Source organism: Podarcis tiliguerta (assembly GCF_965153285.1).
Source record: "Podarcis tiliguerta genome assembly, chromosome: 8".
In the NCBI taxonomy this organism is placed as follows: Eukaryota; Metazoa; Chordata; class Lepidosauria; order Squamata; family Lacertidae; genus Podarcis; species Podarcis tiliguerta.
In genome coordinates this window covers 15,289,465-15,314,800 of record NC_139541.1, presented here as the reverse complement: position 1 = coordinate 15,314,800, position 25,336 = coordinate 15,289,465, and the positions used below count along the sequence as shown (strand labels likewise).

Genomic DNA, 25,336 nt, shown 5'->3' with positions numbered 1-25,336 from the left:
TGGGGGATTATTGTAGCATGATTAACTCACCCTAGGAAGCAAAATTAATAAAAAAAAATACCAGGATGTTTGGTTTACTAGTTTCTAGTGCAAAAATATTTCACACCAAGGACCAATATGTTCAGGGATGCCATGTTTTTCCCCAGTTTATAAAATGTGTTTTAAAATTATAAATAGATTTCCTTCTAATCAAATAGGGGAGGGGACACTCAGCTAACTCTAGAAAACAGCCAGTTTGGCTCTGAAAGTCAGGGTAGAGTAGTGGTTAGATGGCTGGCCCTTGGAGACCAGGGTTCAAATCCCCATTTGGCCACACAAACCCTATCTGCTTTTTAACAAAACAGTCACAAATCAGTGTACAACAACAAAAACAGCAAATCCAAATGATATTTAAAAAACATTAAATACAAGCATACTTCATATAAGCAAAAAAAAAAAAAAAGCAAAAACCAACTGCAGTCAGACAGCTCAGCATGCTATCAGCAATTTAGAATGTCATCTCTGTAGTCTAATTTACATGAGCCGCTGAAAGCTATAGAGAAAAAATAAAAATAAAAGCCTTTGAGGCCCACCTAAAAACATCAGTTCCTCTATCAATTCCCTGATCCGCAATTAATAGGGGCCCAGCGACAATAAACTGGGAGCCAGTCCCACTAACACTAAATACCATTTCTGACACGCCCCCCTCTCTTTTGTAGCTGGGGATGAAGCCTCACCAAGGAAAATTTGCCGCAAGCACACACACGCCGGACCTCTCCAGGGTGCTAAACCTTACCCCTAAATGAGGAGTGGGAAGCCTCTGGCCCCCAGGATGCTCACCAGCCGCACCCCCCCCCCACTGGCATCGTACCCTCCTTGAGCCTTTTTGCATGGCCGGATTATTCCCCTCCCTCCTCCAGTAATCCCCCTTGCTTACCCGAATGGAGAAAGGTGTGTGCACAAACTACCAGCCTACTGTACAAAGGCGAAATTTACACTTCTTGCCCCGCCCACAGCTGGCATGTTCCAATCCCCCACCCCAGAAGGGAATGGGCTGAAAATGGCTCCCCGCCCCAGCCCAAACCATTCAAAGCCCCCTCCCAGATCCGCAGGCGGACTCCCTTCCTTATATACACCCACCCAGCCCACCATCCCTATCATCCTTCCTCCACTATTGGCTTCTCTTTTTTCTTACCCCAGTTTATCCCCGCATGCCCCTTACCCCCAGATAATCCACACTCCTTCAGCCTTCTAGAAAACCGACATTACCAACTCCCCCAATCACATCCTTTCTGCAGGCAACGGGGTCCTCTATTTCAAAAGCCAAACCCTTCCCACTTCCGGTTTCAAGATTGTGTGCCGGGGGACCGTTCCTAGGGACGGACACGGCACCTCTTTCGGCGCCCGCGACCAATAAGAAGCTTCCCCGTAGGTACTCGTGCAATACTATTCCCCCGCAGGCGGCCAAACCCGCACAGTTCGGTTCCGTCCCTAAAGCGTTGTTGGCCGGAATCTGTCGGGGAAGAGGCGCCCTCCAAACTGGTAAGAGCCCATTTAGGGGACCTTATGGGGTCGTGATATGAGGAATGGGTGAGTTGTTTTGGATTAGTGCAGGGGTTTTTAATGGCGACTGATGAACCGGTGAGGGGACGGAGCTGTACTGAAGTCAGGGGACCCTTGGATGACCCCGGAGGCAGAAAGTAGTGCGGTGGTAATATAAGTTGATATTGTTCATATTTAGCGAGATTGTGAGTGATGGCGAATGCCAATTTTAACCTGCATTCACGGGGGGTGTATCCAGTCGAGATATACACGTGCATGCAGCTGTAAAAGTGTGGTACCTTTTTTCAGAAAGGGCTAAAATTAAGAATGGGCAACTGAGGATTCATTTCTTAAAATTATGTGTGTGATCTTCAGCCATAGCACCCAGGACAGCTCATGGAATAAAACCATAAGTTATAAATACAAGGGCAAAGGGCTGGAGATATGAAGAGGGATTTCACCTGGTGCTAAAAAGATGTTTAGCATGGTAAAGAGGGGAATGAGAGGAGAAATAATCGCCATCCTCAAATATCTGAACGGCTGTCACATGGAGGATGGAGCAAGCTTGTTTTCTCCTGCTCCAAAGAGTAGGACTTGAACCAATGGCTTCAAGTTACAAGAAAGAGGATTCTAACTAACCATCTGGAAGAACTTGGCAAGAGCTGGTTGACCCTGGCCATGAGAAGTGGTGGACTCTCCTTTCTTGGAGGCTTTTAAACAGGGGTTGAATGGCCATTTGTCATGTATAATCTAGCTGAAATTCCTGCACTGAAGAGGGTTGATGACCCTTGAGGTTCCTTCCAACTCTGTAGTTCTATGATTCTATGCTGTTACCTGGTAGCCCTTCCAAATGTAGGAACATAGCAAGCTGCCTTATATTGGGTCAGGCTGTTGGCCCACCTAGCTTGGTATTGTCTGCACTGACTGGCAGTAGCACTCCAGGGTTTGGGGCTGGAGTATCTCCCAGCCCTAGCTGGGAATTGACTCTAGGTCCTTCTTCGTGCAAAGCAGGCACTCTACCACAGAGCTATAGCCCTTCCCTACAATCAAGACTATGGTGAAATTTAGGTAATGAGGGGGTGTTGTGGATGGGAGGTGAGAGATGTCTTCATGTTGTAAGACATAGATAGAGGAAGTATGTGCTTTAAGATTTTGTATGAACGTTTAAAATAAAAATAGTGCATCCAATCTGCTACTCCTGTATGTGGCTCAGCAGGCTGCAGGAAGTCATTCTAAGGTGCAGAGGGGAGCACAAAAGTACTTTAGTGCCAGCCAGCTTGAAACTGCCTTGTGGTACATTTGGCAGAAAATCCATTACAGTGGAAATAGTGTATATGTGGGGTCATTCTGTTGATCTGCAGCCCACTTCTTCATGAGGCCCCATGAGGCTGCATTTTCTCTGCAGGTGAATAATTGGTATCAACTTCTCTGAAAGGCTGAGTGTAGGAGAGGTGCTTTTTTGTTTTTTTTTAAAGCCAGCCACATTCTTATACCTTTTACAGCAGTGTGACATGTAGACATTTAGCAGGTGAAAGCTCTTCCTGGCAAAAATTGATAACCAAGTAAGTCCCACTCAGAGTAGATCCACTGAAATTAGTGGAACTACATTACTCACATTTTTAACTTAAATGGCTCTACTCTGTGTACAGTCTACTCTGAGTAAGACTCTGGTTTTTTTTTTTTTAGTATTACCATTAGTATTATAGTAGTTATATCCCATCCTTTCTCCACGGAATTCAAAGTGGTGTACATACTTCCTCCCCTTAATTTAAGCCCCACAACAACATTGTGAGGTGGGTTAGCGCTGAGAGGCAGTGACTGGCCCAAAGTCATCCAGGGAACTTAATGGCTGAGTGGAGATTTGAACCCTGGTCTCCCTGGTCTCCATCACTCTAACCACTACACCACACGGTTTGCCAAACTTTCCTGTATTCATATCCCACCTTTCCTCCAAGGAACTCAGTGGTGGCATACACAGTTCTCTCCCCTTAACCATTTTTCCCCCTCACAACACTCCTTTGAGGTAAGTTAGGCTGAGAGACTGTGACTGACCAAAGGCTTCATGGCTGAGTGGGAATTTGAACCCAGGTCCTCATCTGACATTCTAACCACTGCACCACACTGGCTGTGGACTTGCATTGGATACAATGCACAGAGAAAATCTGTATGTTTGGGTTGCTGTTGGGGTATGGTGCATGGGAGTATGTGTCAGCTACATGGCCAATCCTGCCCCTACTGATGGAAGTTGTAGTTCAGCAACCTCTAGAAAATCATACAGGCTAGCCACCCCTAACATGCAGGATCAATGTGTGTGATTATAAAGGAACCGAAAGTCAGAAACAGCCAGATGTTTTGCTTCTATTTTGTCCATTTTGTCTAAGAGTCACTGGGCTGAGGTGAATAGTTTAAGTGAAATCTTAATTTCCACCTTTTTAAGGCCCCTTGTGCTTAATGAGGGTGATTTCTGTATAAGCATGCTCAGGATTTATTTAATTCCATTTATTACTCACTTCCAATAAAATATTTCAAAGCCATTTCACAGTAAAAAGATTGCACTGCATGTTCTCTGGGATAATCAAAAGTCTTGGCCAGGAACTCTGACATGATCTAACTTTGAATTGTTTAATACTACTAGATCAGAATTGTAACTTTGCTTAAATTCATCCATTCCTGAAGACAAAATAGTTTTGAATTTTTTTTAAGGGTTCCTAAATACTTTCAAATTCATTGTGAAACAAATGTGAGGTTTGATAATACCGGGGAGACAGAGTTCTACAGGAGTTAGCTCCTCATTCATTGCTGATCACTAGATTGGCTGCTTTTTAAAAAGCAGAGTAAGATCTACTTCCAATCCAAACGTATTACATATTACTAATTTCAATACCACCTTCTTAATTTATATGTAACTCTGGTTTCCTCTTCACAACAACTCAACCCTGCTGTGCTGTATAAAGGTAACAATCCCATCCATTGCTCCATCCACTTTTTTGCCAGTGCCTGTACACATATTTTGCCCCAGACCATGTCCTTCAGTGGCATATGGCCCCCAAAGCTTCCCCAGGGCAGAATGTGGCTCTTTCCTTGGAAAAGTTTGACCGCTACTGCAGTAGGTGGAGAAACCCAGCCCCTGATGGGTGGGGTAATAATAATAATAATAATAATAATAATAATAATAATAATAAATAAGGTGGTGCCAGCTTTGTACTGTGGAGTCTGCTCACATTATGAAGAGATCCGCTTAGAAGCCATTTTGGCATATAATTTAATAATCCATTTGTGCAGCAAGCTAAACTCCACACACACAAGCACACACCCTAAAGCCAGGCCATTATCTGGAGAGTTAGAGCCTCCCTTCCCAGGAATATACAATCTGACTATTTTAACAAACTGGAATTTTCAGATCGCCTCTACACAGCTGCCTGTCCCTTCAGCCTGGCGGGGGGCGGGGGTGAAAGCTACCTGAAATCTTTCTGCTGGAGAAGAAAGCACCCTCCTAAAAACGTCCCCTTAAAGATAAAAGCGACTGACTTGAGAACAGGCTACTCCCCTCACTTTGAAACTGGAGCTCTGGAGCATCGCCTTCTTCTGTCTCTTGTTCCATACCCGTTCCCATAGCAACCCTCTCCCAGTTAATCTGCTGCGAGGAGCTTCTACATTAAGTCAGGAGTACACATACAAAAGGAGGGAAAGGCTTTGAGGGCTTATTGTTTTGCTCCCTTCCTACAAAAAAAGTATCTGTGGATTTAAAAAAAATATTATTATTTTTTTAAATAGTAGAATTTTCTACAAAAATATTTTGAAAGCCAACAGCCTCCCAGAGCTATCTTTTAAAAAGAATCCCGAAAGCCACAACTCCCCCACCTACTGCACCTCAAAAGGCTGCTTAATGAATAGTTAAAATCTTTGGCTATGAATATCCCCAGATCTGAAGGTCCTCCCACTGTGTCTGCTGCAGAGATCAGTCCGTTTCGAAAAGAGGGAAAGAACTGAAGGCAGTTTAGCAGGGCGCTCATCGTGGTAGGGGCAGACGAATCCAGCCCCTGGCAGATTACAGGTCAGATGTGCCACAGGCAGCCACACTCAGAGACTGGCTCGTAACAGATCCCCGTCTTAGTCTCTTTGTTCAGTATCAAGCCAGGAAAAACCACGTTCGCGAGCCAAAATAGTCCCAGGACAGAGAAAAATGCTATAAAGGGGGGTGGGGGAGGATGCCATTAGAAGAAAAGATAGCACACGTTTGAATTTGCTGTGCAAGTGCAAAATATCAGGAAAGACCCAAAACATTTCAGCTTTCTTTTCATTTGTTAAAGCTACTAGTCCTCATGATAGTGAAAAAACAACCGTGTGTGCGCGCGCATGTGAAAAGTCAATCTTTTGTGTGCATGCATAAGGGTAAACTTCCTTTTTCTCTTTTACCTAAATATTTGCTAAAACACCCAAAATGGAACACATCAGCGTCTAAGCTTTTGGATAGGCTCGTTTAAATAAGCATGTTTTGAGCAGGCACTGAAAAGAGTACAGTGAAGGTGCCCGCCTGGTGTCAATAGGCAAGGAGTTCCAAAGTATAGGTGCCCCCATACTAAAAAAAATATGATTTTTTTACAACTACGGAGCAAGTATTATGTGGTACCTGCAGCAGTGCCAGTACTGCAGACTGAAGCAGTCAGGTCAGTGCATATGGGGTAAAATGCTTCTGCAAGTAAACTGGCCCCAAGCTGTTAAGGGCTTTATATGCCAATACAGTGGTACCTCGGGTTACATACGCTTCAGGTTACAGACTCCGCTAACCCAGAAATAGTGCTTCAGGTTAAGAACTTTGCTTCAGGATGAGAACAGAAATTGTGCTCCGGCGGTGCGGCGGCAGCAGGAGGCCCCATTAGCTAAAGTGGTGCTTCAGGTTAAGAACAGTTTCAGGTTAAGTACGGACCTCCAGAACAAATTAAGTACTTAAGCCGAGGTACCACTGTAGTAACACCTTGAATGTGGCCCAGTAACAAACAGACCACCATTGCAGATCTCTTAAATCTCTGCTTCGTGCCTGCTGCAGTCTGAATAGTTTCGACCCACAAAGTGGATGCTATTCATGTTTGAACCAAAAACCTGCCATGTAAAATGAAAAATATGCATTTAATGTCACAGCCTAATTTGACCTTAGCATGTGGCCCTCCAGACTCCAGCTTCCACCATCCCTGACTATTGGCCATGCTGATGATAGAGTTGTCACCCAAAATATCTGGAGGGCACTGAGTTGAAGAGGAAGGCTGTTTTAGCGCAAAGAGGAAGCATGATACCTACCGGTTGATACTAGACTGCTCACCGAGAGAGCCACTGATAAGTAATAAAGCTCAGGGGTGGTTTTGGCCTATGGAAGACACAACAGTCCATTAGTTAGAAAAGGAGCTTAAACAATTTTTTTTTAATGATAAGGTCCCGTCTTCAGACTCAGTGGCGTAGCGTGGGGGGTGCAGGGGGGGCCGGCCGCACCGGGCGCAACATCTGGGGAGGGGCGCGCGCTCACACTCGCAGCTCTCTGCCCCTACCTGGCTCACTCACTCTCTCTCACTGCAGTGCTGGCTGTGCGAATCCGATCCGAGCCGCCGGGTCACCGCCCACTGTGGAGGGGAGGGTGCCAGGCATGCGGTGCGGTGCGGAGAGAGAGCGAGGGACTATCTGGGGGAGGGACAGTGCAGCGCGGGGGGGCGCAAATTACTTGTCTTGCCCTGGGTTAGGGGGCGCAAATTACTTGCCCTGCCCCGGGTGCTGACAACCCACGCTACACCACTGTTCAGACTTGCAATCTAGTGAGATCCCATAAGGGTCAGAATAACAACCCCATGCATTGGGAGCGTGTCCCACTGTCTTCAAGACAGCCTACTCCCAAGTCAGATTGCAGATCAAGTAATAAATATATGGAAATACAGTCAAACCTTGGTGGTCAAATGTAATCCACTCTGGAAGACGGCAAAGTCAATGGAGAAAAGAGAGAGAGAAAACTCCCCGGAAGACATTTGGCTTCCGAAAAATCATTCGAAAACCAGAGCAGTTACTTCTGGGTTTTTGGCATTCGGGAGCCGAAACGTACAATAACAGAGGCGTTTGGGAAATGTGGTTTGACTGTACTAAAGAGTTATTAAGTCACAGCCCTTCCCTTATGACGTAGGAAGCTTCCTTATTCTGAGTCAGACCATTGGTCCATCCAGCTCAACATGTCCACTCTGACTGGCAGCAGCTTTCTGGGGTTTTCAGACAGGGAACATTCCCAGCCCTGCCTGGAGATGTTGGGGATTGGTCCCTGAGACTTCTGCATGCAAACAAGTGCCCTACCACTGAGTGATGATATAAGCAGCTCTTGAGCTCCAAAAACTCTGTGAGCAACTCAAGAGCTGCTTATATGAGGGAACAAAGCTTGGAATTCCTCCAGCCCAGAATTCCATTTTAAAACAAATTGTGTAGGACCTCTGGTTAGGGCCACCCAAAAGCCTCCCCTTATTCCGCTAGCTTGAGGGGTGGGGGTAAGCTTTTGTTTTTAGGTATGCCTAAATATAACAGAATCAGCAATTACTCACGCATTGTGTGGCTAAGGCAGTAAATACGATGGTGCAAACTCCTTTTGCAAAAGAGGCGCCCCCAAAGATGAAGAAAGTAGTCTTCAGCTCCCATGGAACTGGTTCCAGCATGACCAGAAGCAAAGCCAGCCCTGAAAAGATGGGAGGGGGAGCATTAAGAATGCTAAAAATGCACTTGCACAGAGACAGGCAGGATGCAGGGCTGTTGACAGGTCATGTAGCATATTAGGAAGCTGCCTTAGCTGGAGGCAGGCCACTAGCCCATCTAGGTCAGTATTGTCTACACTGACTGGCAGCAGCTCTCCAGGGTTTCAGGCTGGGTTATCTCTCATCCCTCCTGGAGATATCAAGGATCAAATCTGGGACTGTCTGCATGCAAAGCAGATGATCTGCCACAGAGCTATGGTCATTCCCCTAAACACAAAATAAAATCCTAGTCCTCATGGTTCTGAATAAAAGGCTGATTTAAACACAGAAAGCTGCAGAGTCAGGCCACTAGTCCATGTAGCTCAGTATTGCCTACAATGACTGGCAGTAGCTCTCCAGGGTTTTAGACAGGGGACACCCCCAGCCCAACCTAGAAATGCTGGGGATTGAACCTGGGACTTTCTGCATGCAGAGTTCAGCAGCTGGCTTATGTTTGATGTTTCAAGAAATTGTAGAATATTTCAACTACGCATACACATCACAGAAATACAAAACCTCCAAGTTCCAGCTGCCTTGGTTAACAGCCACAGATTTACCTAGAAGCTTTAAAAATAAGAAAATGCTGGCTGCCATTCCACGTTTCTTGTGGCAATGAGTTTCACAGCTTAATCCAGCATTCTGCAGCGATGCACACCTGGATTCCTAATATTTGACCTCAGTATTACCTTGATGATGGTGGGCAACTTCAAGGAAAGGCCCCCAAATGGAGTGTGCAAATGAGTGACAACTCCCGGGTGTTGCCCTCTGCCTGTGCAAACCCTCCATTTGGCCCACGTTCTGTGCACCGAGAGACCCTCGACTGCCTTCAGTATACAACCCCTTAAATTGCACCCTTGCTAGCCTTCACATATTAAAAAAAACCACGCAAATTCTGAATGAACAAAATCCTTCTGGGCACATAATTCAGCCCACCAGGCAATGGCAAGAGAGCTAGACAAACCATGGTTTACCTACCAATGGTGAAGAACGTAAAGATGATGCTTCCAACCAGATTGTAGAGAAGGGGCAGACCACAGTAATGAGATGATCTAGGTCTGGAAAAAATGGGTTGAGGAACCACTGTGGATCTTGAACCAAATGGTTTGGGTCAATATGTGCTTCTTCATATATAGCCTGGGATGTATACACACCCGAAAGTTTGCACCAGGGTAATTCCAGTGCTTTGCCAAGAAAAGCTTACCGTATTTTTTGCTCTATAAGACTCACTTTTTCCCTCCTAAAAAGTAAGGGGAAATGTGTGTGCATCTTATGGAGCAAATGCAGGCTGCGCAGCTATCACAGAAGCCAGAACAGTAAGAGGGATCGCTGCTTTCACTGCGCAGCGATCCCTCTTGCTGTTCTGGCTTCTGAGATTCAGAATATTTTTTTTCTTGTTTTCCTCCTCCAAAAACTAGGTGCGTCTTGTGGTCTGGTGCGTCTTATAGAGCGAAAAATACAGTAATTCCTCCACCTGTATAATTTATGCACATTTCCATATATTTGTCCATTATTTGCATTAATTCATTCTAGTTCAGGGCAACAAAGCTCTTCCCTTGGCAAGTTCTGGTCTCCCTTTTGGCTTCATCCTTGCACTTTTACACCTGCCTCGGCCACCTTAAGAGCTAGAAACTTGATTCTTGTATCTTCTTTAATCAGAAGCTGTGGGTTCTCTAGATGCTAAATTCTGTGCCGGCTATCAATATCTGTACTCACAGTTGCAGGATACAAATAGCCCTGTACAGCACAAAGCCAGGAGTGCAGGTTAGGAGCACAGGAAGCAGCCTCGTATCTGGTCATCTGGACCAGTGTTGCCTGCTCTGACTGACAGCCACTCTGCAGGGGCTGAAGCAGAGACAGTCCTTCCCCACCACGTTGTAACTGGCAATGCTGAGAGTGGGGTGAGGTTGAACCTTGGACCTTCTGCAACTGCAACTCAGGCTAGAGGCCAAATGCATCTCCTCAGGCCTGTTTCTCAATCCCTCAGGACCAACTCCTCGGGTAGCCCTCCTTATGCCACTGGGAAAGCATTTTGTCCCCCAGATGTGGCTGAACTACAGCTCCCATCATCCTTGTCCATTGGCTGTGCTTGCTGGAGCTGGTGGGAGTTGCAGTCCACATCTGGAAGTTGCAGTCCATCTGGAAGGCCACAGGTTCCCGCACTTGAGCTAGACCAGTGTCGTTTCCTGCAACCGATGTCTCAAGATGTTAGGCGGGGATTCTCCAATTCTTCAAGGACTTTTGCACAGCGCTTGTTGAGAGATCTAAACAGAAGGCAATCCACATCCTTTCTGCCAAATGTGGCCCTCCATCTCTCTCTGAGCCTCAGGCATCCCCTCTCCACACAACACACCCTCTCTCCAGCCTACATCCCTCACTGGCCTTCCTTGAGTGTTTTTGCCTGGTTGGAATGTGTCCTTCCGCTCTGTTCATGCCTCTTGCTTGCCTGCATGGTGTGTGTGTGTGTGTGTGCAGAAACTAGCCTGTGGTGCAAAGGTAAAATTTGCATCTGTTGCTCTGCCCACCACCAGCATGTGGCCCCTGGAAGATTTCCCAGAAGGAGATGCGGCCCTCGAGCTGAAAATGTTTCTCTACCGCTGTTTTACATCAAAAATGAGGAGCCCGAGTCACCCTCCAGAAGTTGTTGGACTCCAACTCTCATCATCCCCAGCCAGCATGACCTATGGTTTGGGATGATGGGAGTTGTAGTCCAGCAACACCTGGAAAGGTGGGCTCCTTCTGCTTTTGATGCACCTTCCTATCATAATGGCACCTTACACAGGGCCTGGTGACCACAGTCCCTGAAGCTGTTAACGTAACCCCAAAACAATCCCATAGAAACTTCCCGTTGAATTTTCAGCCCTTCAGGTTTGGCGTTTGAACCCTCAGCCCGTCAAGGGGCGAAAGACCCGATAGCCTCCTTGCCAACAGAGATTTAAACCAATAAAGACACCCAAAACCAATTCCAAAATCTTCATGGGCCAGGCTGCGAGCTCTCTCTTCTCAGCGTCACCACATCGGGATATTCCAGCCAGCTCCCCCCACGTTCTGGAAGGTACGCAAAGGTGTCGAGAGTCGTCGCAAGCAAGACAGGTGGATTTTTTTTTTTTAAAAAAAACATCAATAGCAATGTCCCTTGCTTTGTACCTTAGCAAGATGTAGAGCTGGAAAATGAAAGCAGCAATTCCAAGGGCAAATATAGCAAACTGCCTAAGGGGTGAAAGAGAAAAAACAATGGCGTTTGTTTATTTTTATGTTATGGCATCTGTATCCCACCTTTCCTTCAAAGACGTGGTGTGCTTGGTTTACATCCTCCCCATTTTTATTCCCACAACAGCCCTGTGGGGTAGGTTAGGTAAAGACACACACCCATAGTCACAACCAGTGACCTTCGTGGCTGAACACGGATTTGAACCCTGGCCTTGCCCAGCTCCTAGCCCAACACTCACAACACGCTGTTACCTGTGGAGGCTGATCCAATAGGGTGAATGGGGTGCTGTCCCACCAACCTCAGCTTCTCCTCAGGAGGATGGGGAGGAAACAAGAATTCTCTGGCTCTGCTTGTCATTGGCTCTGGCCCCACTTATTGTTCAACTCCCTGCCTTCTGCCCCACTGGTCCCAGTGCACACTAGTCACCTGCCAACCCTTGGGGGAAATCACCCGCAGTTCTGGCGGTCACTTGCAAGCAGCGTGTTAAGTGGCAGGTTCTTTTTCTTGCAACCCAACCACCGAAGTCATCAAGGAGCAGCTTGGCGCTGCAGTTGGGTAACATTGGACCAGCCTCCTCTTCCCAACCTGGTGCTTATCCAGATGCACGTTTCATTGCAGGGGGTTGGACTAGATGACCGTTGGGCAGTGGCGTAGCGTGGGTTGTCAGCACACGGGGCAAGGCAAGTAATTTGTGCCCCCTAACCCATGGATTTGCGCCCCCTAACCCGTGGATTTGCGCCCCCTAACCCTAACCCCCAGATGTTGCGCCCGGTGTGGCCGGCCCCCCCTGCACCCCCCACGCTAAGCCACTGCCGTTGGGGATCCCTTCCAACTCCATTATTCTACGATACACCTCCCAACAGCCCCAGCCAGCAGAGCCCAAGACGCTGGTACGCCCGAGAAAAGGGTTCTTACAGTCTGAGTCGGTGACGCTTTGGGAGCCGCCGGCTGAAGTGGTAGGCTGTGTGAGCTAGGCAGAAATGGATCATAGCGGATCACCCGAGAATCTGCGGAGGAAGAGCAGAGTCCCCCCTTAGGATCAATGGGTTGATTCTTCTGGAAATTTAACGCAAGACTAGAAGCCTACCCAAATACCAGTTCTTTGCCCAACTTGGGGCCTTACAGATTTTGGGAGTCAGTCTCCAGGTGCCTCACGCTACAGCTCCTGCCGGTGTGGTTGGCTGGAGCTGATGGGAGTTGTAGTCCAGAGGGCACCAGGTTTAAAAGAGGATCGAAACATATTCATGGAGGAGAGGGCATAAGTGGCTACTAGCCGGGATGGTTATGCTCTACAACTAGATATTACTACCCACAATGGCTATGCTCTCCCTCCATGTAGGAAGCAGGATGCTGGTTCCTGTGCTGTTGTGCTGGGGTCATGCTTTGGGTCTCCCCAGAGGCATCTAGCTGGCCACTGCCTCCTCAGGGAGCACATAATAGCATATTAAAGGTAAAGGGACCCCTGACCATTAGGTCCAGTCGTGACCGACTCTGGGGCTGCTGCACTCATCTCACTTTATTGGCCGAGGGAGCCGGCGTACAGCTTCTGGGTCATGTGGCCAGCAGGACTAAGCTGCTTCTGGCGAACCAGAGCAGCGCACAGAAACACCGTTTACCTTCCTGCCGGAGCGGTACCTATTTATCTGCTTGCACTTTTCATGTGCTTTCGAACTGCTAGGTTGGCAGGAGCAGGGACCGTGCAACGGGAGCTCGCCCCGTCATGGGGATTCAAACCGCCAACCTTCTGATCAGCAAGTCCTAGGCTCTGTGGTTTAGCCCACAGCGCCACCCGCATCCCTTAATAGCATATAAGTAACAATTAAAACAAGGCTTCTGAGAAACAAGTTCTTGAGCGTGTACACAGCGCCTCTACCTCACAATGCATATTATGTGTGTGGTTACGGTTAGAGACATCCGAGGGAAGGAATGGTATGTATATTTAATATTAGAGTGGAGGTGGGGTGATAATTGCATACATTGGATATTTAGAAATCCACAACATCCAAGAGAGGCAGTGTTCCTGAGTATGTGAGGAGTTCATATGAGCAGGTCTGAGTCTTCCTCCTCATCTACAGAAATCTACAAGGAGGAGGGAGAGAAGGGGGGAAACTGACAGCTTCCACCTGGGGGAGACCCCCGGCACAGTTCCGTTAGGGAACTCGGCCCCTTCACCATTTCCTTCCCGTTTTAACCTTACCAGCAGCACCAAATGCCTCGATGAGGTTCGGCACCGCCTGGCCAAGGCGCCGCTTGCAGCCTCTCTGCAGCCCCAGTGGTCGGGCTTTCTCGCCGCCGCCGTTTTCCTCCGGCCCCTGGATCGCCCTCTGCGCGGCCCGCGTAAGCCCCCCGCGGATCGCCGTCCCGCGCGGCCGCTGCTCGTTCCCCTAAAGGCAGGCGACCCGGTGCAGGCGGCGGCAGGCAGCACCGCCTGCTGCCCGGGAGCTTTCAGCTGATCGCTCGATCAGGTTACAGGATCGCTTTCATTCATTCCCCCACGTTTCTAGCCCGGGGCGGAGCTCCGAAGACTACAACTCCCATCATCCCTGCCTATTGCCCTTGCTGGATGGGGCAGGTGGGAGTTGAGAGTCCAGGATCCCCATCTCTGAACGAGACCACCTTTCCTCCACCACAAAACTCTCTTGGCATCTTCTAATGCAAGGACTCCAGCTTCTACCACGCTGGGGCCTAATGGGGAAAGTTCCAGTGCAGGGGTTCCAAAATTTTTCTCACTTGACAATTGCTGAGGATTTTGGTGGAACGCTTAAATTATTATTTCCCCCCTCTCGCTGTAGGAACCGAAGTGTGCTGCTTTGACGTTGGTGGGTTTGCTTGTTTTGCAGTGAAGCAGCATGTGAATTTTATGAAATAAAAAAAAATTCAGTCAACATATAGTGGAACTTTAGGTTTGCGGATTAAAGGGCAGTTTTGAAAGTGGGAGTCCAGGGCTTGAGGCTTGTGGGATAGGGCCCGATCCAAAACAGTGTGTTTTCTTTAAGGCTCTGCTGGAATTCTCAGTGATTTATTTACTGCCTGGGTAGCGATGGAGAAAGTTGGGTTCTGCAACTGGTTTTGAATAAAACCAGTGTGTTTTCTCATATGTGTTGCGTATGTCTGAAATTGTTCGTATTTTGCTTAATTTATTCTGATTTTGCTAGAGAAGGGGCAAAAAGCTACAGGCAACATTGGAAAGCTGCCAGCTACAAATTGGTAAGAGTCTGCGTAATGTTTGCACATTTAACTGTGGCAATGCAGTGCAGTAGAGCTATAGTTCCCTGTGCAAGGTTCGATCCGTGCTAGATTTTTGCAAGTGGTGACATGAGAAGAGCAGAAAAGTAAGAGGGGTTGAAAGTGAGAAGTAAAGGAAACAATGTTAGAAGGGATGAAAGAAGAGAGATGAATTTTTCTCCTACATTACTTCCAGGTTTCACCGCTTGCGCATGCACTCAAAATGACGGCATGCGCAGAGGCAGCGAAAAGCGACGCACGCGTGCGCGTGCAGACATGCCGTTGCTAGATACGTTTATCTCTAGATGAGAACAGGGCTCCGGAATGGATCCCGTTCGTATCTAGAGGTACCACTGTATGTTGTAAACTGCCCTGTGATCTTCGGATGAAAGGTGGCATGTAAATAAAATAAATAAGTAAATATCCTGGGATCTCCTTCACACAAAAGCAGATTTCCCAACTGATGAGCTACAGTGGTACCTTGGTTCTCAAATGCCTTGGTACTCAAACAACTTGGCACCCAAACACTGCAGACCCAGAAGTAAGTGTTCCAGTTTGCAAACTTTTTCTGGAAGCCGAACATGCTTGGTTTTGAGTGTTACATTGATTTGAGTGCCACGCTTCCGTTTTGAGTGTTACTGACTCTGACAGAAATCTTACAGAGAACACAGAGAGAAAATGGCTGCTACTTATAAGGAGAATGAGTCACATGTCAGAGTGACTCAACAGTTAGCAGTTAGGTCTGAATAACTTTAGTAGGCCCAAATGAGTGTGCAGTCCCAGCACTTCCCAGCCTGCTTTGCTGCTTCTGCTCTCATGTGTCTTTGTCACATGACACAATGGTCTCGTTAGATAGTAAAATTCATGTTAAATTGCTGTTTTAGGGGTTGTTTTTAAACAGGCATGGGCAAACTCCAGCCTTCCAGATGTTTGGGACTGCAATTCCTATCACCCCTAGCTAACAGGACCAGTGGTCAGGGATGATGAGAGTTGTAGTCCCAAACATCTGGAGGGCTGGAGTTTGCCTATGTCTGTTTTTAAAAGTCTGGAATGGATTAATCCATTTTGCATTACTTTCTATGGGAAAGTGCGCCTTGGTTTTGGAACACTTTGGTTTTGGAACAGACTTCCGGAATGGATTAAGTTTGAATACCAAGGTACCACTGTACAGTCTTTTGCTCAACCCACAACAGCACAGGAAGCTGCCTGGTACTGAGACAGACTGTTGGTGTTGCCTTTTGTGCGTCTGCATGATGGTAACTTCTGCTTAGCCTCTTGTATTTCAGATATATACATATATAGTTGCTTCCTTTGAAACTGAACCTGAGCTCCTCCCTCTGCTTGCTTGCAGCGTGTGGTGGCGTTGACTCAGCCTTCCCTCTGCACCTGTGGCTCCAGCCAAGTCAGATGGAGAATTCGGACGACAGGACCGAGGTGGTGCTCCTGGCCTGCGGGTCCTTCAACCCCATCACCAACATGCACCTCCGACTCTTTGAACTGGCAAGAGACCACCTGCACGAAACAGGTAACCCCTGCTGCTCCTTTGAGGACCAGCTCGGAATCCTACTTTATCAGTCAAATACAGAAATAACTAAAATAGTTTGCTGGTTTGGGTCATCGCTTATTTTTTATTTCTTATCAGGGAGGAGGGAGGAGGAAGAGGGCAAAGAAAGCTGGTGGCGAATAATCTATAAAATATTGTTCAGCTGAGCTACACCTTGGGAAGCTGTTAAGCACAAATACAAGATGGGTGACACCTGGCTTGAGAGCATTACATGTGAAAAGGATCTAGGAGTCTTGGTTGACCACAAACTTGACATGAGCCAACAGTGTGACGCGGCAGCTAAAAAAGCCAATGCAATTCTGGGCTGCATTAATAGGAGTATAGCATCTAGATCAAGGGAAGTAATAGTGCCACTATATTCTGCTCTGGTCAGACCTCACCTGGAGTACTGTGTCCAGTTCTGGGCACCACAGTTCAAGAATGACACTGACAAACTGGAACATGTCCAGAGGAGGGCAACCAAAATGGTCAAAGGCCTGGAAACGATGCCTTATGAGGAACGGCTAAGGGAGCTGGGCATGTTTAGCCTGGAGAAGAGGAGGTTAAGGGGTGATATGATAGCCATGTTCAAATATATAAAAGGATGTCACATAGAGGAGGGAGAAAGGTTGTTTTCTGCTGCTCCAGAGAAGCGGACACGGAGCAATGGATCCAAACTACAAGAAAGAAGATTCCACCTAAACATTAGGAAGAACTTCCTGACAGTAAGAGCTGTTCGACAGTGGAATTTGCTGCCAAGGAGTGTGGTGGAGTCTCCTTCTTTGGAGGTCTTTAAGCAGAGGCTTAAATATGTCAGGAGTGCTCTGATGGTGTTTCCTGCTTGGCAGGGGGTTGGACTCGATGGCCCTTGTGGTCTCTTCCAACTCTATGATTCTATGATTCTCTACCTTTTGTTCACCAGTATACTGCCTTGTTGAAACACTTGTCACTATGTTATTTCAATACAGTCATACCTCAGGTTACAGCCGCTTCAGGTTGTGTTTTTTCGGGTTGCGGACTGCCGAAACCCAGAAGTACTGGAACAGATTACTTCCAGGTTTCAGTGGTCACGCATGCACAGAAGCACCGAATCGCAACTTGCGCATGCGCAGATGCGGGTTGCGAACGTGCATCCGCACGGATCATAATCGCAACCCGAGCATCCACTGTACTGGTATTCAACAATATGGCAATTTATTGCACAGCCCTAGTCCATCATCCCAACAACCCAACCCCTGGCTCTTGGCTTTTGTTGCATTCAGGGAGATACAAAGTGGTGAAAGGGATCATTTCACCTGTGGGCGACGCATACAAGAAGAAAGGCCTCATCAGCGCCAGGCACCGGGTGACTATGGCGAGGCTCGCGATAGAGAGCTCTGACTGGGTGGAAGTGGATGACTGGGAGAGCAACCAAAAGGAGTGGCAAGAGACCATCAAAGTCCTCAGGTATTGCCGGGGCTGGGTGTGTGCCACTGTAGCTCAGCGGTAGGGCACCCGCTTTGCATTCAGAGGGTCCCAGGTTCAATCCCAGGCATCTCCAGGTAGAGCTGGGAATGTCTCCTGCTTGAATCCCTGCAGAGCCGCTGCCAGTCAGTGTAGACAATACTGAGCTAGATGGAGCAAGGATCTGATTCAGTATATGGCCAACCTTCCAACAAGCTTTTTAAGTGGGGCTGTGTCACAACCTGCATCTGTATTTGAATTACTTTTAGACAATGTTTTTAGATGTTTTCATTGTTTTGAAACCATGCCAGACCCTGTTTAGCTTTGTGATGTGCTATCAGGTGTGTTTTTTTGCTGCAACACTAGGTTTTTTATCGTTTGCCACGCTGGTCTCCTTAGGGAGGAAGGGTGGGATATAAATGCTTAATATAATCCTCTCCTCCCCCTCCCTTTTTTTCTTTCCTTCCTCTCTATTTTCTCCTCTCTCCTCCCCCCACTTCTCTGCCCCCCTTCAATCCCACATTGCCTCAAACTGACTGGAAATATCTCAAAAATGTCTCAAACTGACTGTAATTGACCTGTATGAAGGTTTCTACAATATGAAAACAGAGACACTGAATGTACTCTTGTTGCTTATGGAAAATATTTTAATAAAAACATTTTAAAATTAGAAATAAAAACAAATGTTCAATAATGGTGATATTATTGTTATGTTGGTGGTGGTGGTGGTGGTGATGATGATAATAATAATAATAATAATAATAATAATAATAATAATAATAATAATTAATACAGCTTCTTATATCTGAAGGCCGTAGCTCAGTGGTAGAACCCATCTTTTGCATGCAGAATCCCAGGTAGCTGGATCAATCACCAGCAGCAACAGAAATGAAAGCCCTTCCTCCATTCCTCTCCCCTTACTTTGCTGCTTCCCCTCTCTCTGATTCTAGATTGTAAGTCCCCCTGCGACAGTCTATTCTCCTCTTGTGTGCTCTAAATCTGGGGTAGAGAGCTCTCTATGATGCACCACGTTAGCTTTCGGCAGCCTGCTGCTCTCTAGATGGTTTGGACTACAGTGCCCATCAGCCCCAAGCAGCGAGGTCATGGTACGTGGGAGCTGATGGGAGATGGAGTCCAAAACATCTGGAGGACAGCCAGACTGGTGAAGGCTGTGCTATGTGTTCATGCAGTGCTGTATTTGCAATAGATAAGAATGGGGAGGTTTTTTCCCCAAGGGATCCAAAAGACAAAAACATATCACCACACCCTCTTTCGCTTTTTAAAGTCATCCTTTTGTGTCACAGGTATCACCAGCAGAAGCTGAAACGTTCGTGTCTCGCTAACAGCTTTGATGAAGTAGCTCCTTTGAACAAAACGGGGCGGAAGAGAAAACGGGAATCGGGCAGGCAAGTCCCCGTCAACCGGAATCAACCCCTAACAAAAGGTTAATTTAATATCAAAATTGTAGTGAGCCAGCCATCTCGTATCCAGCGTTGCTCAGAAATTCTAAGGGGGGAAAACCCAGTGTGGTGTTGAAATCAGTAGTTAAAATCAGTGCAGTTTTGAAAGGTTCAGTCTGCCAAAGAATTGTGGGAAGTGAAGTTTGTTGAAGGTTCTGAGAGTCGTTAGAAAACCTTCTCCCAGAGCCACAGTTCCCAAAAGGATTTAACTATCAATCCCTCTTCCCAGGGAACTCTGGGAATTGTAGTTCTGTGAGGGGAATAGGGGTCTTACTAACAACTCTCAGCACCTTTAACAAACAAACTACAACTCCCATGGTTCTTCCCATGACTCTTTAAAATGGCACGACACTGCTTTGAATGTGTAGCGTTTTTGCAGCAGGGACACACAGCTCTCTGGCTTTAGGTCCGAGACCGGGAGAAATGCTGCAGAGCTGCTAACCCAATAATAATTCCTGTCCCTCCCATTTTACTAGGTGCCCCCCCTCAGCTGAAGTTACTCTGTGGGACAGACATCTTGGAGTCCTTTGCAGTCCCCAACCTCTGGAAAGCAGAAGACATCGCGGAAATCGTGGCCAACCACGGCATGGTGTGCATTAGCAGGGTGGGGAATGACGCCCAGAAATTCATCTACGAATCCGAGGTGCTGTGGAAGCACAAGGAGAGCATCCACGTAGTGCAGGAGTGGATTGCCAACGACATCTCTGCCACCAAGATCCGGAGAGCCTTGCGGAGGGGCCAGAGCATCCGATACCTGGTGCCAGACGCAGTTCGAGCTTACATCAAGCAGCACGACCTGTACACTGCAGAGAGCGAAGATCAGAATTCAGGAGTCATCCTCGCTCCGTTTCAGAGATACACGAGGGAGGCCAAAAATAACTGAAGGTGTGGTGGTGGGGCTGGTCCATATGGGCAGGTGGGGTGCTAGCCTGCCAGCTTCAGTCTTGATTCCCTCCTTCCTAGAGAGTTCCTGGCTGTCGCATTCCTCCTCTTTAGTCTCAGTGATGCCCCTTGTAGAACACAACAGCAAGGAGGACGAAGGCAACATTGGAGTGAGTTAGCTCTGCCTGCCATTGGCTCTGCGTCTACTCACCGCTGGGCTCCCTACCTTATGCCCCACCAGTCCCAATGGGCACCAACCCCCATTGAATTTGAACAGTCCATCTTTAGATGGGAAAGGGAGGAGAGAGGGGCAACCTTTGAGAGTTTTATCAGCTTAGAGTTTTATTAGTGTGTTTTATCTGCTTAGCACTGTCACAGTCCCTAAGGCCATCCCCTTGCATGCCAGGGACTGGGGCCTTATGTAGAGTTGCCAGCTGATGTGTCAAAATCACACACTCACTCACACACACACACACACACACACACAGCTTCTCAGCCTTTCTCAGCATCTTCATCGGTGGAAACCAGAAAGTGACTTTTTTCAAGGCACAATTGCCTGAGAGTGCCCGTGAGTTGAGCTGATATTGAGGGCACAGGATCTGGCTGCTGGTCGAGAGGTTGGCAACCAACCCAACTATGTGAACCTGAATCCCAAGCATTGCAGAGTCTTCTACTTAAACACACGAACAACAGGCCTGATTGCAATGCACCAGCGCTTCTTTTCTTAAGGACAGGCCTGCACAACTTTGGGCACTGAGGTTGGACAGAACCCTTCTGTTCTTTGCTGTCCCAGGCAGGCAGCGAGACTGGGAGGTTTTTTGAGCCCACCATGAGCCAGTATATACAACACACAATGTATCACCACCTGGGTGGACCAGGAGTTATTCAGGTCTGTTCTGCTGTCCCCTTGAGCTGCTAAGCACCGTTGTGCAGCCTCTGGCCTCCAACAGAGGTAAAATCTGCAGAACAACTGTGACTAAGGGTGGAATGGACACACCCACATCTGATTGAAATCTGGCATCTTGGCAACAAGAGTTGAATGCTTGCTTTATTAATTTGAATTTCTTTGATTCTAAGAATATGTGATTGACTACTTTCTAAGAATATGTGATTCTAAGAGTATGTGATTGACTACACAGGAAGTGTGCAAACTAGTCACATAGCCCTTGTCCACTATAAATGCCACCTAGAATTTGAAGTGCCTTGCAGGTTCATCAGCTCCTACATTTCACAGAGTGGCATTCTCCCCCTCTTGTTCGTTTGACCCTTGTCCCTCCTTTCCCAACTGTGGTTGCAGACTCAGTTTCGCAGGTAACAATGATGACTATGAACTGAATGTATCACACTGAACCTGGTGGTCAGAATTACATTTCCACCAGTTTTAATCCTAACCATGGTTAGCTCAAACCAGAGTTTGCACACCCAGTTCCAACCTAGCTGCAGACTCTGAATTGAAGATAGCTATGGTAAGCTATCAATGCACAGGTAACTATGGCTAGCTCCCAAAGGAGACAGACAAGGGAATATGTGACCAACACCGGAGGAAGAGCAGGAACCGAGGTGGTTTTCAGTCTCCTGTCCAGTTTTCCTCTACATGAATGCATATTGAGAAATGCTTTTCACAGAAAGACTGCATGCCTTTGAATCTTTTAGCTCTGTTGGTTCAGAGCCGCCAACAGAAAAGAAAAGAAAAATCAACAAAGCTTTGGTCCTCTTACACTTCCATGACTCACACATCAATTGAACAGAATTTTTGTGCGTTTCCCCCCAGCACTGTCATGTGATTCAAGAAATAAACTATAGGGGCTATTAAAAGAGATCTCAAAAGATGTTGTAGCATATACCACCACCACCCTGAGGTGATGTTATTAAATGATACTGGGATTTGCATGAAGAAAGAACATAGAATATTAGTAATTTAATTTAGCTGGAGCAAGAATGTTCCTTGTAAAAACAAGAGGAGAAGAACAACACGAAAGGAAAAAACTGTGACAATGTGTTAGCAACCTGCAATTATTGCCGTTCAACAAAGCAATTACAAGGCGATAATGCATTTATTGTATGTTATATTTTGTAAGATTGGGGAGAATGATCACATACTAGAGAAAGAACAACGCACAAGAAAACCTACAAAGGCTATCAGTGTTATGTTTCACATAATGGGTGTAACAGATGAGGATTTGTCTTTATTCAGTTACTGAATGTTCTTGTATAGTGTGTGTGTGTGTGTGTGTGTGTGTGTGTGTGTAAAACATACATACACACACAAATACCCTTTTCAATTTTTGGTGACTTTCTTCTTTACAATTATTATTTTTTAAATGAATAATTAACAGGAACAGAACAGGGTCAAGAGTTTTTTGTTTACGGTCAGCTTTCATTGAAAAAGCGCACTTTGCCCTCCCCACAGCTGCACAACCAGCCCTTTAAAATCATAATGCTGTAGTGTGAGAGTGTTTGTGTGCGTGCCCCTTGCACTTTACCTCTGCAAAGCTAGAGAGGCGCTGTGCATGAGCCAGGAGATCAACATGTGATATTTTGATAACTTCCTTACTCAACAAGTTTAGAATATTACAATAAAATCAGTATGATGAAATCGGTTCACAAGCTGAGCATGTTCCTTTTTGCACTGGGATAGAGGACCTTTCTCTGCCCGAGAGCCACATTCCCTTCTGGGCAACTTTCCAGGGGATCATATCTGTCAATGTTTCCCTTTTTTTAAGGGAAATTCCCTTATTCCGAATAGGATTCCTCGCAAGAAAAGGGGAAAGTTGACAGCTATGCAGGGGATGCATGCCAGTGGTGGGCAGAGCAACAAATATAAATTTTACCTTTGTATAGGGGGCTAGTTTCTACACTCACCCACACCCTTGCTTCTCCATGCTCCCATCAAGGCAAGGCAGGATCATGATCAGAGCTGAAGGACATAGTCCAGCCAGGCAGAAATGCATGAGGAGGGGGCGAAGGAAGGACAATGAGAGGCGTGGCCTGGGGCGGAGGTGTGGCCTGTCAAGAATCCCAAGGGCCAGATAGGACTGGAGGGCCGCATTTGACACCTGGATCTAAGAAAAAAGCTTTTTTCCTTGTCAGAGAAACTCACCAAATCAGCTCAGCCAAGCAAGACTATGGGTTATGTTTGGCTAAGGGATATTGCCACTTGAATTTTCAACAAATCCCAAGTCCCTTTATATATTAGAGGGACAAAGAACCATTTTTCAGCCTGAGGTTCACAACCTCCCAGGGCCATGTTCCAGTGGTGCATTGAGACAAAGGCACAAGTGGGTGAATCATAGACCCAATGGTCATTTACTCCAACCCCCTGCAGTGTAGGAATCTCAACACTTAGCCCCCTTTCCAATTTAAAGCCAGACCAGACCCTGCTTAGCTTTGCAAATGTGCTAGCAGTTTTATTGCTACACTACTAGGAGAACTGAATATAAGTGTTACCTTTGTACCAGAAGCTAGTTCCCATATGCACTGACACACCACACTCTGCACACACACACACATACCCCATCTAGGCATGCAAGAGGCACCACAACGGGTGTATGTGTAAGCAAGTGCACGAACTATTTTGATTAAAAATCAAGACTGTTCCCTTTTTGTTATCCCATGAGGTAGAGAACAATGGTGCACAAAGGACAGGAAGGCGACTCTGAGGTCTGGTATTGCAATCCCAGATGGTCATGCAACTTGGAGAGACTTGGGAGGACCAGAAATGTGGTCAGAGTTCGAGGTCTCTGCTGTGACCGCAACCTACTTCTGCAGAGCTTGCTAAATTGTTAAGGGCACCAGGGTGTTTGCCCACTCAAAATAGTCTGATTAACTTGAGTTATATATATATATAAACTTTGGCTGTTTATATATATATAAACGCGGGTGGCGCTGTGGGTTAAAGCCTCAGCGCCTAGGGCTTGCCGATCGAAAGGTCGGCGGTTCGAATCCCCGCGGCGGGGTGCGCTCCCGTTGTTCGGTCCCAGCGCCTGCCAACCTAGCAGTTCGAAAGCACCCCTGGGTGCAAGTAGATAAATAGGGACCGCTTAATAGCGGGAAGGTAAACGGCGTTTCAGTGTGCGGCTCTGGCTCGCCAGAGCAGCGATGTCACGCTGGCCACGTGACCCGGAAGTGTCTTCGGACAGCGCTGGCCCCCGGCCTCTTTGAGTGAGATGGGCGCACAGCCCTAGAGTCTGTCAAGACTGGCCCGTACGGGCAGGGGTACCTTTACCTTTAAACTTTGGCTGTAGCGTATTGCAGAGCAAAGGTAACACATGAGAGTTTATTCATCCTGTTATCTGCTTAGCCTTATCTAAACATAAGAACAGCCAAGTTGCTGGATCAGGCCAAAGGCCTATCTAGCCCAGCATCCTCTTTTCACAGTGGCCAGCCATGTGCCTCTGGGAATCCTGCAAGCAGCACTTGAGCGCAACAGTACTCTCTCCACATGTGGTATTCAGAGGCATACTGCCTCCAGCTGTGGAGGTGGAGCACCTGCTTATGTTCAAGTTTACAGTACATAAACAGGGTGCAATGCACAGGCTGAAGGGCCTGCCTAGAGGACCAAGGACCACTGGGTAGTTGCAGGTGTTCTTCCCAATTAAATGGGCTTTAGATCCAGGTGAGACATAAGTAAGCCCTTCTGCTTATGGGGCACAATCAGCTTGTGGAACTCACTACCACAAGGTGTGGCGGCAGACCCTAACTTAAGGGAGGAGAAAAATGCATGGACCTGTCAGAGTAGACCCACTGAAATTGATGGCCATGGCTAACATATGCCCATTTATTTCTGTGGGTAGGACCTGACTGGATACAACCTTATTAGTCTTTATGTGGAACTTCCATCTTCTGAGGCAGTCTATCTTTAATTGTTATTACTTTAATTGTTATCAATCAGTACACGGATAGCTCCGTTGGTTAGATCACAGTGCCGATAATGCCAAAGTTGCAGGTTCGATCCTTGTAAGGGACAGCGGCATATTCCTGCACTGTAGGGGGGTTGGACTAGATGATCCTTAGAGTCCCTTCCAACTCTTACTGGTTTTTTTTTTTTTTTAAGTTGCTTTGCATACAATTCTGTAGCAGAGGACAGAAACAGCAAAGGCCTCTTTTCTGGCCTCCCATAATCATCTGACTGGCAACTGTTGGAAAGGAGATCCTGGTTTAGACTAAGGCTGGGGAGCCTGTGGCCTTCCAGATGTTGGGATCCCAACTCCCATCAGCCCCTGCCAGCAAGGCCAAAGGTCAGGGGGTGATGGAAACTGTAGCCCCAGCAACACTGAATAGGCCAAGATGTCCCCATCCCTGG

The 25,336-nt window shown here is 47.1% G+C and overlaps 3 protein-coding genes across 10 annotated transcripts in view; 1 reads left to right on the top strand and 2 right to left on the bottom strand.

The window, feature by feature from the left end:
• LZIC (leucine zipper and CTNNBIP1 domain containing) overlaps nt 1-1,354 on the bottom strand; it is a 30,470-nt gene extending 29,116 nt beyond the window's left edge. The window contains exon 1 of one of the 3 annotated variants that reach the window (XM_083454344.1): nt 1,202-1,354. The gene's annotated coding sequence lies outside the window, so the exon portion shown is untranslated. The remainder of the gene's footprint in view (nt 1-1,201) is intronic. The other 2 variants (XM_083454345.1, XM_083454346.1) reach the window with 2 other exon arrangements.
• NMNAT1 (nicotinamide nucleotide adenylyltransferase 1) lies at nt 1,321-22,632 on the top strand. 5 transcript variants are annotated; one of them, XM_083454235.1, is made up of 6 exons: nt 1,321-1,521; nt 14,637-14,688; nt 16,058-16,231; nt 17,512-17,695; nt 18,997-19,136; nt 19,629-22,632. In XM_083454235.1, exons 3-6 carry the CDS (start codon nt 16,114-16,116, stop codon nt 20,033-20,035), a joined length of 849 nt encoding a protein of 282 aa, XP_083310361.1. In that variant the 5' UTR covers nt 1,321-1,521; nt 14,637-14,688; nt 16,058-16,113; the 3' UTR covers nt 20,036-22,632. The 5 variants fall into 5 exon arrangements, with proteins under 5 accessions (XP_083310361.1, XP_083310360.1, XP_083310359.1 ...); XM_083454234.1 differs by lacking the exon at nt 14,637-14,688 and having other exon boundaries at nt 1,421-1,521; XM_083454233.1 differs by lacking the exons at nt 1,321-1,521; nt 14,637-14,688 and adding an exon at nt 10,958-11,325 and having other exon boundaries at nt 19,629-21,123.
• Nucleotides 4,006-13,828, bottom strand: LOC310683900 (uncharacterized protein). 2 transcript variants are annotated; one of them, XM_083454372.1, is made up of 7 exons: nt 13,679-13,828; nt 12,397-12,488; nt 11,418-11,480; nt 9,249-9,328; nt 8,088-8,218; nt 6,817-6,883; nt 4,006-5,707 (listed from the first exon to the last, which is right to left on the bottom strand). In XM_083454372.1, the coding sequence occupies exons 2-7, from the start codon at nt 12,468-12,470 to the stop codon at nt 5,577-5,579; spliced, it is 546 nt and encodes a 181-aa protein (XP_083310498.1). In that variant the 5' UTR covers nt 12,471-12,488; nt 13,679-13,828; the 3' UTR covers nt 4,006-5,576. The 2 variants fall into 2 exon arrangements, with proteins under 2 accessions (XP_083310498.1, XP_083310499.1); XM_083454373.1 differs by having other exon boundaries at nt 4,006-5,256.
• Nucleotides 22,633-25,336: the final 2,704 nt, after the last annotated feature.